At 40.4% G+C, this 12,604-nt stretch overlaps 1 protein-coding gene across 1 annotated transcript in view; it reads right to left on the reverse strand.

Annotated features, from left to right (window-relative positions):
* Positions 1–8,861: 8,861 nt before the first annotated feature.
* sgms1a (sphingomyelin synthase 1a) overlaps positions 8,862–12,604 on the reverse strand; it is a 44,490-nt gene continuing 40,747 nt past the window's right edge. Inside the window, exons 5-6 of the mRNA XM_015944914.3 lie at positions 11,817–11,983; positions 8,862–9,793 (exon numbers count right to left, since the gene is read on the reverse strand). Of these exons, the coding sequence (XP_015800400.1) occupies positions 9,617–9,793; positions 11,817–11,983 (344 nt within the window). The 3' untranslated portion in view covers positions 8,862–9,616. The remainder of the gene's footprint in view (positions 9,794–11,816; positions 11,984–12,604) is intronic.

The following is a 12,604-nucleotide window of genomic DNA, read 5'->3' on the forward strand; positions in this document are numbered from 1 at the left end:
CTAGTATTTCTTCAAGGTTCAAAATGTTAATTCTTACTACATTCATTGGAATTGAAAGAAAATATTAAAAGGGAACCAATTTTCTGCTCTGAAAAATTCAAGAGTTTTCTATAATGACATCCTTCCATCCATTGGACATTTTCTGCTCTCCTGCTCGCAGAAGCAAGGCCCAGACATCCCCCTCCCCAAGCGATGCTGTGCATCTCTCGCTGGGGGATCCCAAGATGATACCAGGCAAATATAATCCCTCTAAGGAGTTCTTGATCTGCCATGAGGTCTCCTCCTGGAATGTGTCTGGAATGCCTCCAAAGGAAACTAACAGAGGCATGTCCTATAGTCAGGTGTCTGAGTCACCTCAGATGTCTTCTTTAGATAAGGAGGAGCAGTGACTTTACCCAGCATTCCTGTATGATGGAGCTTCTCACCAAATCTCTAAGGTTGAACCCACCCACCACGCAGAGAAAGCTCAACTGTATCTGGGATTTTGTTCCTTCAGATGCAAAAACAAAATCTTGTGACTGTTGGAACAAGATGGACCAGTGAACTGAGAACTTCACCTTTTTAGTTAACTTTGTTCGTGATGGGCTCTTTTCTAACCCAGAGGGAGCATTACATATTTTACTAATCAAGAATTACAGCCTCAGATTTGGAGGAGTAGACTCGTCGGTGATGCTAGGCATCTGTGATCATAGCTTGAGGGTGACAACAGAACTACCTGCAAACAAGACCCAAAACTGAGATCCAGGGATCCCAAACCATACATCTGTCGTTCCACTACTACACAGTAATATGACGTATGACAGAAGTGTTACCAGGTTCACAAAACTCACAGACATTTGCAAATCTCTGAAAGAAGTAATTGTTGGTGCTAGTCAATCTTGGAAGGAATGAGAAGCAAATTTCAAACAATTTTAAGCTGTTGATTTTACAGCAAACGGAGAAATAAAAAAACCTGAAGAAAATTACCATTCTTCATTGGAGTGTGTGTTCTAGTGAGGTCAACTGGAGGTTAGGCCTTGTCCTTTAGCACAATGAGGCAAAAGACTGAAATTTAGGGCTCCTATATTATCGAAACCATTGAAAGCATTTCAAGCTTGAATTACATCTCAACGGATGGGTTACAAAGGACCAAGGACGTAATTTTAACTTTAGAAGTGGGGGAGACACGGGGGGTATCTTTACAATATGTTCTAATGGGAAACCGGCTTCAACACAAACGGTTGCTTTCCGCTTGGTCCTAGAGCTCAACCAGTGTCAATTTAATATAGCGTAATATTGTTTTTGGATGGTAAAAAGTGCAGGGGTCAAAACTTGACTTTGGAAAAAAAAAGGGGGGGGGACATGTCCCCCCCTGCCCCCCCCCCCCCCCCCCCCAAACAAATTACGTCCATGCAAAGGACTTCACCCCCTCAGAATTTTCATCACAGTAAAATTGAGCTATTAAACCTAAAATGTTTGTTGTACCAGGCCGTCAACAAGTTTTAACATGGGAGTCAATGGAAACTTTCTGAAGCCAGCCTCTAGTGGATGAGGGGGGAACTGCTTCGCTTTGGCAGGCAGAGTTTGCCCTTTGGATAAAACCAAATTCAAAGTTTTTTTTTTTTTTGGGTTCGATTGACTGAATTATTTCAATGTCAACTGATCAAAATCAGTTGATTGAACTACTTCTAACAATTATTGTATACCATCATTGATCAAGGGATTATGTTATGGTTGGAGGAGGACTATGAATGCACAGTATTTGTTATTTGTGTTTTTTTTTATTCAAAATAATAAAAGTAGCATCTTCCTGCCTGAGAGCAGTGTTTAAATCGATAACACAACTGCAACATGATCGAAAAGGGATAACTCAGCAGCCAAAGACTGTCTTTAGTGTCAGCTCCAGTCTGATTCATAAAAACCAGACTTGCAGGTAGACGACAAGACAGCCGTGGTGTTTGTTCGTCTGCTCAGGCAGCACTGCTGTGGAGGACCATCGGCAGACGGCACAGAAACAGTCTCCATCAGTCGTGAGAGTGTCCCTTTGGTTGGAGTGAGCTGACACTTTGACACGTTACATCACACAGCGATGTCTTTCTCAGGGGTAATTTCAGCTTCCTGAGGACCAAATAACTGATGAAAGCAGAAGGGTGTAGTGCGGCCCGGCTTTAACAGCAAAAACAAGCTGGAGTCAGACATCAATCAGACCTGCTGTGTTATCAGGCTTAAATGAGGACCTTAAACGCTGAAAAGCACCACCTTGTCATATTGGCTGTAATGGCTGCCAGTCGCCAAGTCGTATCTGGTCTGAGACTACGATGCAATTCGAAGCAGTCAGCGGCTTTGGGGAGTGTTGGCACAACTGACGGAAAGTGGCGAGATGAGCAGACTCAAAGGTTGGCAGGGAAGGTGGGGGTGACGGCGGCAGCCGCCTCTTCAAGGCCAAATCATCTCGTGACCTCTGGAGAGGCAGTGAAAGCTTGATGGGCGAGAGAACGGCATTTTCATCTTACCAATGCAGATAATGATGAGTGTGAGGAGGATAACTGCTATCATTACAACTGTAACTGACATCTGCTGCAGCAGTGATCACATTTAATCAGAACTCTAAAGACTTTGTTTCTTGATGGAAAACTTAAAATGAAAGCAGAGGATAATCCTCCCAAGCTGCGTGATTCATATTTAGACTAAAGACAAGAGACTTCTTCATTATGAAACTAGAATATAATGTCTCAAAAACAGATGGACTACTGCAAAGCGTAGTGGCAGTTTTATTAGCCAAACCCTTCTTTCTCATGCCACCCACTTTTTAACCACCCATTAATAAGACAAAACTCCATTTGCACTCCTGCAACTTTATCTCCACAGACTAAGTATGGTATTATGGATAAAGACCTCAGCACTGCTCAGAATAGAACAGAATTTGCTCGTGAACCCGTGAGTCAGGCGGTTGTTGCTTTTAGCTTCATGACCTCGGAGGAGGGAAAGTTACTCCAGAGCAAAAGACAATGAAAAACGATGCAGTCGCGTTGTTGTAAATGGCTTTTTTCACACATTAAAAGACCATTGGAGGGAATTTTGTTTAGTAAAGAGATCTATGGAGCATAATAAGTGGCCAGATTGGAGAGCAGGCTGCTGCAGAGTGGATGCCAGAGCCCATGACTTCTCTTTTCAAATTACTGCACAATGTATTTTGCAAAGTCATGTCTAGAACCTGGTTTAACACCACACAGAGGGTTAAACCAGAGAGATTAAAGCAAATGCAATGTGGTGTTTTTGGCCTGCACACCTTCATCATTACATTATCTAGTCATGCTGAACAGATCTAATTAATGAAATCAGCTGAAATTGGAGGATACAGCACAAACTCTTGTATGGTAGTAGCGTGTGGGAGGTTGGCTCAGCTCGACTAGCCGGACCAGTCCCTCCAGGGTGCCAGCAAAATCTCTAGTGGGCCGAGAAGCCCGCTTAAAATAAACACGAGCCCCTTTTCAACTGAAAAGTTATGAGGACCTCTTGCTCCTTTGGCAGACATATGCAGAAATCTCCACATAAACTTTGCAGCAAAGTTTTATCACCAACTGAGGTCGTGATCTAATTAGTTTATTTGGGTCTTTTGCACCCCAAGAGGATGCTGTGGACAGAATTTACAATGATCAATCAGCAGTAGGTCAGCCCTTTTGCTTCTCTTTTCCCCTGCTTACTTAATAAAATTGAGACAGATGTGAGTCACGAATTAATAATAATAATTTATCATCCTGTCTACAACAGGACCATTAAAGGAAGCAGAAAACTGCAGAGCCCAGCCAGTTAAGACGTTGAGGAGAAACAATATTCTTTTCTTTATGAAAAGTTTTCGGTCTCTCTTGATGACTTTGTTCCCGTTTTTGAATTAAAGCGCCTTTAAAACTATTCATAACCCTTGAAATTTGACACATTTTGACCTTATAACCACAAACTTAAATGTTTTTTAGATCTTCTGTAACAGACCAATACAGAGCGCCTCATAATTCTGAAGTGGGATTAAACTGATACATGGTTTCCAAAAATGTACGCAAATAAAAATCTGAAAAGTGTGCTATGTAGGGTTGCAACAATACCCCTTTTTCCCAAACCGATACGATACAATCAGAGTACTCGCCAATACCGATAATTCTACCACACAAAAAAATATGCAATGACTTGGAATACAGATGAAATTTTCTTCTCTGCTTTCAACAGGAAAAGACTGTGCGGTAGATAAAAAGTAAAATACATGAATAGAAATCATCACAAAACTAAAATATTAAGTGAACAGTAACGACAATTTACAGTGAAGCCACTTTCAAGCAACTGCATGGGTATCGGTTCCTGGTATCGGTTAACTTTTACCGATACTGGAATCGGTATCGGTGCATCCCTAGTGCTATGCATTTGTATTTTACGAGCTAACCCCATCCACGTTATCCCTAACCTGTCCAGGGAGTTCCTTGGTCTTCATGATGCTGTTTGTTCTCTAACAGACCACGGAGGACTTCACAGAACAGGCACATTTGTAAGGGATTGCATCACACACAGGTGAAACTTATCTAATTAGATCATTTCTGAAGGCAATTGATTGTGCTGGATTTTATTTAGGGACTTTTCAAATTTTTGCTAAAATTTTAGAAAATGCATTATTTTCATTCCATTTCACAATTATGCAAGAATTTGTAGGAATACACCAACGTGAAGATGTGAGCCGATATCAATATAGGGAGTGCAGAATTATTAGGCAAGTTGTATTTTTGAGGAATAATTGTATTATTGAACAACAACCATGTTCTCAGTGAACCCAAAAAAACTCATTAATATCAAAGCTGAATGTTTTTGGAAGTAGTTTTTATTTGTTTTTAGTTTTAGCTATTTTAGGGGGATATCTGTGTGTGCAGGTGACTATTACTGTGTATAATTATTAGGCAACTTAACAAAAAACAAATATATACCCATTTCAATTATTTATTTTTACCAGTGAAACCAATATAACATCTCCACATTCCCAAATATACATTTCTGACATTCAAAAACTAATCAGCAACCAGTATAGCCACCTTTCTTTGCAAGGACACTCAAAAGCCTGCCATCCATGGATTCTGTCAGTGTTTTGATCTGTTCACCATCAACATTGCATGCAGCAGCAACCACAGCCTCCCAGACACTGTTCAGAGAGGTGTACTGTTTTCCCTCGTAAATCTCACATTTGATGATGGACCACAGGTTCTCAATGGGGTTCAGATCAGGTGAACAAGGAGGCCATGTCATTAGTTTTTCTTCTTTTAGACCCTTTCTTGCCAGCCACGCTGTGGAGTACTTGGACGCGTGTGACGGAGCATTGTCCTGCATGAAAATCATGTTTTTCTTGAAGGATGCCGACTTCTTCCTGTACCACAGCTTGAAGAAGGTGTCTTCCAGAAACTGGCAGTAGGACTGGGAGTTGAGCTGGACTCCATCCTCAACCCGAAAAGGCCCCACAACCTCATCGTTGATGACACCAGCCCAAACCAGTACTCCACCTCCACCTTGCTGGCGTCTGAGTCGGACTAGAGCTCTCTGCCCTTTACCAATCCAGCCACGGGCCCATCCTTCTGGCCCATCAAGACTCACTCTCATTTCATCAGTCCATAAAACCTTAGAAAAATCAGTCTTGAGATATTTCTTGGCCCAGTCTTGACGTTTCAGCTTGTGTGTCTTGTTCAGTGGTGGTCGTCTTTCAGACTTTCTTACCTTGGCCGTGTCTCTGAGTATTGCAAACCTTGTGCTTTTGGGCACTCCAGTGATGTTGCAGCTCTGAAATATGGCCAAACTGGTGGCATCTTGGCAGCTGCACGCTTGACTTTTCTCAGTTCATGGGCAGTTATTTTGCACCTTGGTTTTGCCACACGCTACTTGCGACCCTGTTGACTATTTTGAATGAAATGCTTGATTGTTCGATGATCACGCTTCAGAAGCTTTGCAATTTTAAGACTGCTGCATCCCTCTGCAAGATATCTCACTATTTCTGACTTTTCTGAGCCTGTCAAGTCCTTCTTTTGACCCATTTTGCCAAAGGAAAGGAAGTTGCCTAATATTTATGCACACCTGATATAGGGTGTTGATGTCATTAGACCACACCCCTTCTCATTACAGAGATGCACATCACCTAATATGCTTAATTGGTAGTAGGCTTTCGAGCCTACACAGCTTGGAGTAAGACAACATGCATGAAGAGGATGATGTGGACAAAATACTCATTTGCCTAATAATTCTGCACTCCCTGTATATCGCTGTTATACCTGATAACCAATGGAATGTAAGAAAATATCAATACACCGAAATATTGATTTCTTTGAGTAATGATACAAAGTTGATGTTTAAAAGGAGTTTTCAATTTTTTTTATTGAAAATTTACAAGCAAACGCTTACAGTTTTTTTTGTGGTGCAATTCAAACCCTGACTGCTAGGTGGCAGCTGTGTTTACCACCTTCACTCTGAGCAACAAAATGTTGCGATAACACTTATCGCACTTGGAAGCATGTGGCCCGAGTTTTTCCATTAAGTTCAGTAAAAAAAAAAACGTCACAAATATTATTTGGTATTTAGTATTGCAAAATACTGCACCATCTCCCCTGTATAGATATACATCATATTGCCAGATTATTACCAATAAACACCCCAAATATAATAATTATATATAAATATATCACACCACACATATTTATGCTTCTGACATGATTACTATAACTGTCATGTGACAATTATGCATTATCACATGATCACACCTGACACATTTTTCTAATTCCCAGTAGCTGAGATTTTGAATTTGATCACAATCTGAAATTAAAATTAAACAATCCTGATAATGTTTGTTTTCCTAACTTTATTATCGCTACATAAGTACAAAAAAATCAGATAAATAAAACCATGCATTCGGTGTTTTGAAAGCGTTCCTGTCGGTTCATAAAACGGGATCAGAATTGGCTGCAGAACATTGTCCAACTCCATTTATGCATATTATCAACTACCTCCAGTTCCAGGTTACGATTAAAGCTGAGGAATGATGCAGTTGTTGTTTTGATCAGTCGGACACATCAACAGTCTGATATGTTCACTGTGGTTGACTATTTGAAGTATATTGCATTATAGCAATTTTCATTTTTGCTAGCCTAAATTAGTTGTAGCAGCCGCCTTAAATCACACTAACTGCACAAGTTAATCAGTTGTAAACTTATGTCCAATGATTATTTTGTGTTTAATTACAATTCACACCGTGGTTCATGATATTTTCCCAAGAGACAATAAACATCGCACAATGACACAAATCTAACAGGTAAACCCTGTTGAATTCCACACCACAGCTGAGAAATCAGATCCGAAATAAGTAACAGCCTTTATTTAAGTATGTGTAGGTGGTACTTGGTCACCTAAAGAGTTGTTTTAATAAACTGTGTTATTAGCAGCACCTGAGAGGATGTAACAGGTGGATTACTGGTTTATGGTGCACAAATAAAGGCATTATCAGTGTCAGACGAGCACAAATGTGATTTTTAAAAAAGCATCTTACATCTCAAGAAAGGATTTAAATGACTCAATGTGTCCATCTATTGGCTGTTAACGGGCCTGCCATGATGTCATCCTTTAACCAAGAAAACAACCAGACAATAAAACTAATTAGACTGCAAAACGTTTTATTCAAAAACATTCCAAAGAGAAATCTTTAGTTATATCTGGTTAACACACAAATAAGGAGATAAAGTTAAAGAACTTTACAGAAAGATGCATACACGCTAGCCAACTTTGATTTCTCTTGCACAAAAACAAACACTAAAAAATGGAACTATGTCTCGATTCAACACTTTAAATTAAATCAGAGCCAGCTGGAGCAAACTCCATCAGATGTTAAAACACGGCCGTATGCGCCGAGGAGCCACACTCGCTCGTAAAAGGTGAGAAAATGTTCTCAATGAAAGCTACAGATCTCAGACCACCTCATTGAGGTTCCCCTCGATTGCTTCATAAGCTCCCTTTTAAAATGATCACAATTTCTCACCTTTTTCACTTTGATCACATTATCATGGTTTAGATTTTCAGATCTTCAAATGTGTGCACTTGGTTTCTGAATTTAGCTAGAAATTAAAGGCTGACTTACATCTTTTCCTATACCAGTGTAATACTCCATATGGTTCAGTCACTTACACAAAAGGAAAAAAAATCTATCCGACTTTGAAACAATATAAACATATTTTTACATGAAGAAACATTATTTTTTAAACATTTATGGATAAATGATCTGTTCTGTGCACCAGCATGATAAGCTTCCTCCCACAAATAAACGCAGACTGAGTGAAGATCATTTTAGCTTTTGAACAGAAGGCAATCGTCTTCTAATCCGCGGCTTAAATACAAGGTAAAAACCATTAAGTTCTTTCCAGACGCACTCAGAAACTTGGCCTGAAGCTTTTGTTTTCATACCATAGATGCAAGTTTTACATTCAACTTTCAAAAAAAGGATTTAACCATAAGCCAAGATGGTGCTGATTTTATTTCAGCCTGGCGCTTCATGTGAGGAGCCAGAGAGGGGCTCAGTTATAGTGACTCATGAGGCACGTCCGGGTCCAGAATAACAACTCTTATCTCTGCACCTTGGAGACGTTTTCCTGATCAGATGTCCTACGAGGAAGTGAATATTTAAGATAACTTTGTTTTGGGAAGTAAAATTAGCAGCTCACGGAAATGTCAATGTTCCGAGTTTGAACGTGGCGGATGGAGGTGAAAGACCGACAGGCTGAAATCAACATAGAGTACAACTAACAGTCGTTTCTTTCAGTTAAAACAGCGTTAATCACGCGAGCACAAACGGACGTCATAAAGCATCTATTAACGGGACAGTTCACTTACGTCTGGGAAGCCCAATACTCGGGTAAGGCTAGTGTATTTGTTGTATAATACATTCATAGGAACGAGACTGCGACTGTGCAGCGGTGCAGCAGTACACCGCATCAGCAAGACACAGGACATATAGTACTTGAAACAGTTTCACAATCAAGCTAAGAAAGGCACTGGAGTAATGTAACACTACATGAGGTTCTTGAGCTCTCCTGTATCCATCCTGGAAAAAGATACAAATCTAAAAATCTTCTTGTTTGGAGAACATTATACTTTTGAAAAATAAAATTTGACATATTTAGAAAAAATATTTTTTTTGCACCTTTGATTCAATTTAGCAAGGAGAATATATTAAAAGTAAGTTATTAAATAAAAAAAGTACTGTTTATGGCATTTTATTCTAATAAGCGTCTTTTAGATTATAGCCACACGGGGGGACAAAAGGAAACTTGAAGAACATCAGATGGTTCTGTGCTGGGAAACAAATGGGGTGAAATGTTTCAAAGTCTGCTGGAAAAGCAGAAATGTGAGGATGAACTTAAAACAAAATAAATAAATGCTCTGTGTTTACTGATGTTACCAAAAGAAAAAAAATAATGGACGGCAGGAAGGAAGATAATCAAACCGTGACGATCACAGTGCTACTCATTTGGACAGGGATGACAGGACAGTGCTACGGACAGCGCCATCTTCTGGGAATTATAAAATAGCACTTATAAGTCACGGTCTTCGCTTGCTTTCTTTCACTTGAAAGGGGTCACTGACTCTCCAGTCTTCTGTACTTCACAACATGATTCAAATTCAACGCTCGCCATGAAAACGGCAGCTGATAGCTCCGGGGAACTGTGCCTCTCACGTTCTCTTCAAAAAACTGGAACAGTCTATACCACCAAACCCGTGAGAACGGGTTACTCTGCGAGGACTCCTTTAGCGACTGAAACACAACAACAAATACCAATCAGCAGTGTCAGAAAACATATTTACCAAAAGGTAGCTGAGTTTTTAGTTCTTCATTTGAAAATGTTTTACTACAGATCAACAAAACATTCAAATTCAGCCCAAAAACCCAGACAACCTAACAGTCTGAGTCACTGACATTATCAGATCTGTACATGAAAGTGAGTGATTTTTTTTAATGATGGTTTGATTATTTTAACCGCAAAGAAAAGCAGTTGACACATGGAAATGCTCTTGAAAAACACAAATCTCTCGAGCAGCTTGCGTGGAGAGCAGAAGGCTGTTTAGAGAACTGTGCCGAGCAGAAAGTCGTGTTTATTGTCACTAGCTGCGTTTTCATGTGCCTAATTTCCTCAATCCGATTGAAATCTTGGTTGATCGGAATTTCCGAATCTCTGTTCACATGGACACGAACTGAAATGATCCGATCATGTCGTGCGTACATATGCACCAAGCATTTAATCCGATTAAATAGGTTGAGCATGCGCAGAGTTGCCTTTCACGAAAGTAAAATTGTAAACAAACGCCATGAAACGAAAAGAAAAATGTAAAAACAGAAATAACTATTCTTCCTGCTTTCCTGATCCATTTATTCAATTTAATATTTTTATTTAGCTCATAGAAGTTACGTTTTCTTCAGTGAATAACTGCAGATATATGCTTTGCTGCATTTTATTGTTGATTAAAATAAGGGAGGGTTATGTCTGCCTCTTGATCAGCTGGTCTGCGGGTCTGAATTGACAGCTGTTGCGCTGCGCTGCGGCACAGAGCGGGTGTGGGGGGTGGGGGGTGGGGGGGGTTAGCCTCATGTTTTATTACTGAGCTCTGTTGTGGCTTATTATTAATAACATGTGACGATCAGCTGAAACTGTTGAGAAAAATCTGTTCAAACAAAATAACAGAAGATGTTCAGAAAGTTTAGAAGCCTGTGTTCATCATTAACGAACCGCATCTCAGGTCATCTGCGTTTACGTGCTTTTAACGAACACGGACTTTACTGTGGTCCAGAGTATTTAACCGAGGACGTTTTCCTACCCAACATCAGCCTCCAATCAGGTCTGTAAAACCCATATTATCCTGTGATCTTTACAAGCGTGTCTCCATCACCTGCTGCAGAAGCTGCTGTGTTCAAAGCTGACAGAAACGGGAATCCGTGCGCTGCAACCCCCACGATAAACCTGCGTATTTCCAGTAAAGATTTGAACATCTTTGTCGAATGATTTGTGCAATAATCAGATTTTTATTTTACTTCCACAAAATGCAAGTTCTGAATTAAATATTACTGAAACGGGACGGCTTGTTGTCGGATTTAAAAGCCGCCGCTTGTTAATTACACCGTCATTTTTGAAGTCAGGCAGTCCAAATGACAGCGGAGAGGCCCGCTGGCTGTTGCACACATGCGCAGTGGGCATTGTTTTACCCCAACAATCCGAATGGCTGTGCACATGCACGTCAATCGGAATGAAGAACGGAATAAACCACCTCTCTCAATCGGATTGAAATTTCAATCCGATCGGGCCGAATCGGATCAGAATATTCTGATTGACATGTTTACATGCAGAATTTTCAATCTGAATGGGAATTCAATCCGATTAAATATGCGCATGTAAACATGGCTACTGTTTGAAAAGTTTAAATGTCCTTTTCTGAGCTTTTAACTCAACAAGGTACGAAGAGTTTGGCACTAGGTGTGCTGTGCGTCTTTAATCAGGCCGTGCAGCAGTAGAGCTTCTACCGCTCGCCTACTTTAGGTAGCTGCAGTGTGGCGGGAGGGGGCCTGAGAGAAGTAACAAAGCATTCTGGGATTTGTAGTATTTCTGATATGTGTGCTATTAGATTATCTGGTTTACCACATGGTGGGCCTTGCACTTGACAGGTCTAATCTGTTTTGCAAATCTGTAACAGGTGTCGCCTAAAATAAAATGTCCCTTCTGTGACACTATAGAAATATTAAGAAAGTTCTACTGACGTGATGCATTTAGGAACCCCGGTGCACTCACCTGCTGATTGGCCATGGTGTGGTACCACCAGAAAAGACGAGAAGTGATGAAATATGCCACAACCACATCCACTGTGTAGTGGTCATGGGCCAAAAGGATGCAGAAAATCCCAACAGCACTCAAGGTCCAACACAACCATTGGTACCACCAGTAGCGCTTGGGAGAATCTGACAATCAAAAACAACACCCCACATGGAAATGAACCCCTTCATATCAGATGTCAAACTGAATGTTCATCAGATGTTACTGTTTGCTCATGACTTCAGGCCAAAAGAGAAATTCAGCCATGCATGAGGGAAAAACACTGCAGGCGGCATCATGGTTCTCCCTCACAGCTTTTCTCATAATCTACCATTTTCCACCACTAGATGTCAGGTCTGTATCAATTAGAACTTGCTAACAAACTGAGTAGAACAATATTTCAGCGGCACAGGAAGGAAACTTTCAAACTTGAAAAAAAAAAGTGGAGAAAAATTCAAATGCTGAAAATGTACCCCTGGGAAAATATCTAACAATCCCAAGAAGCAGCAAAAACAGAAATGCTCAGTGAGGAACTGAAAGTGTGGTGACACTGAGTGATGTTCCAACAAACTGAAACCATTTTCACTAAAAGTAAGTTTGTTCAACACTTCCTGTTCACGTGCTTCCTGATGAGAAATGCTGCCAAAGCAAATTCACACCAGGGGGGCTGAGGCTGAAAAAATCCACTAATATCAGATACCTAAACATCGACTCGTCCTTGATAATCAAACAGTCTTCACACCACCAGTGGATTTTAACATATAGGG

Source organism: Nothobranchius furzeri, chromosome 12, assembly GCF_043380555.1.
Source record: "Nothobranchius furzeri strain GRZ-AD chromosome 12, NfurGRZ-RIMD1, whole genome shotgun sequence".
Lineage (NCBI taxonomy): Eukaryota > Metazoa > Chordata > Actinopteri > Cyprinodontiformes > Nothobranchiidae > Nothobranchius > Nothobranchius furzeri.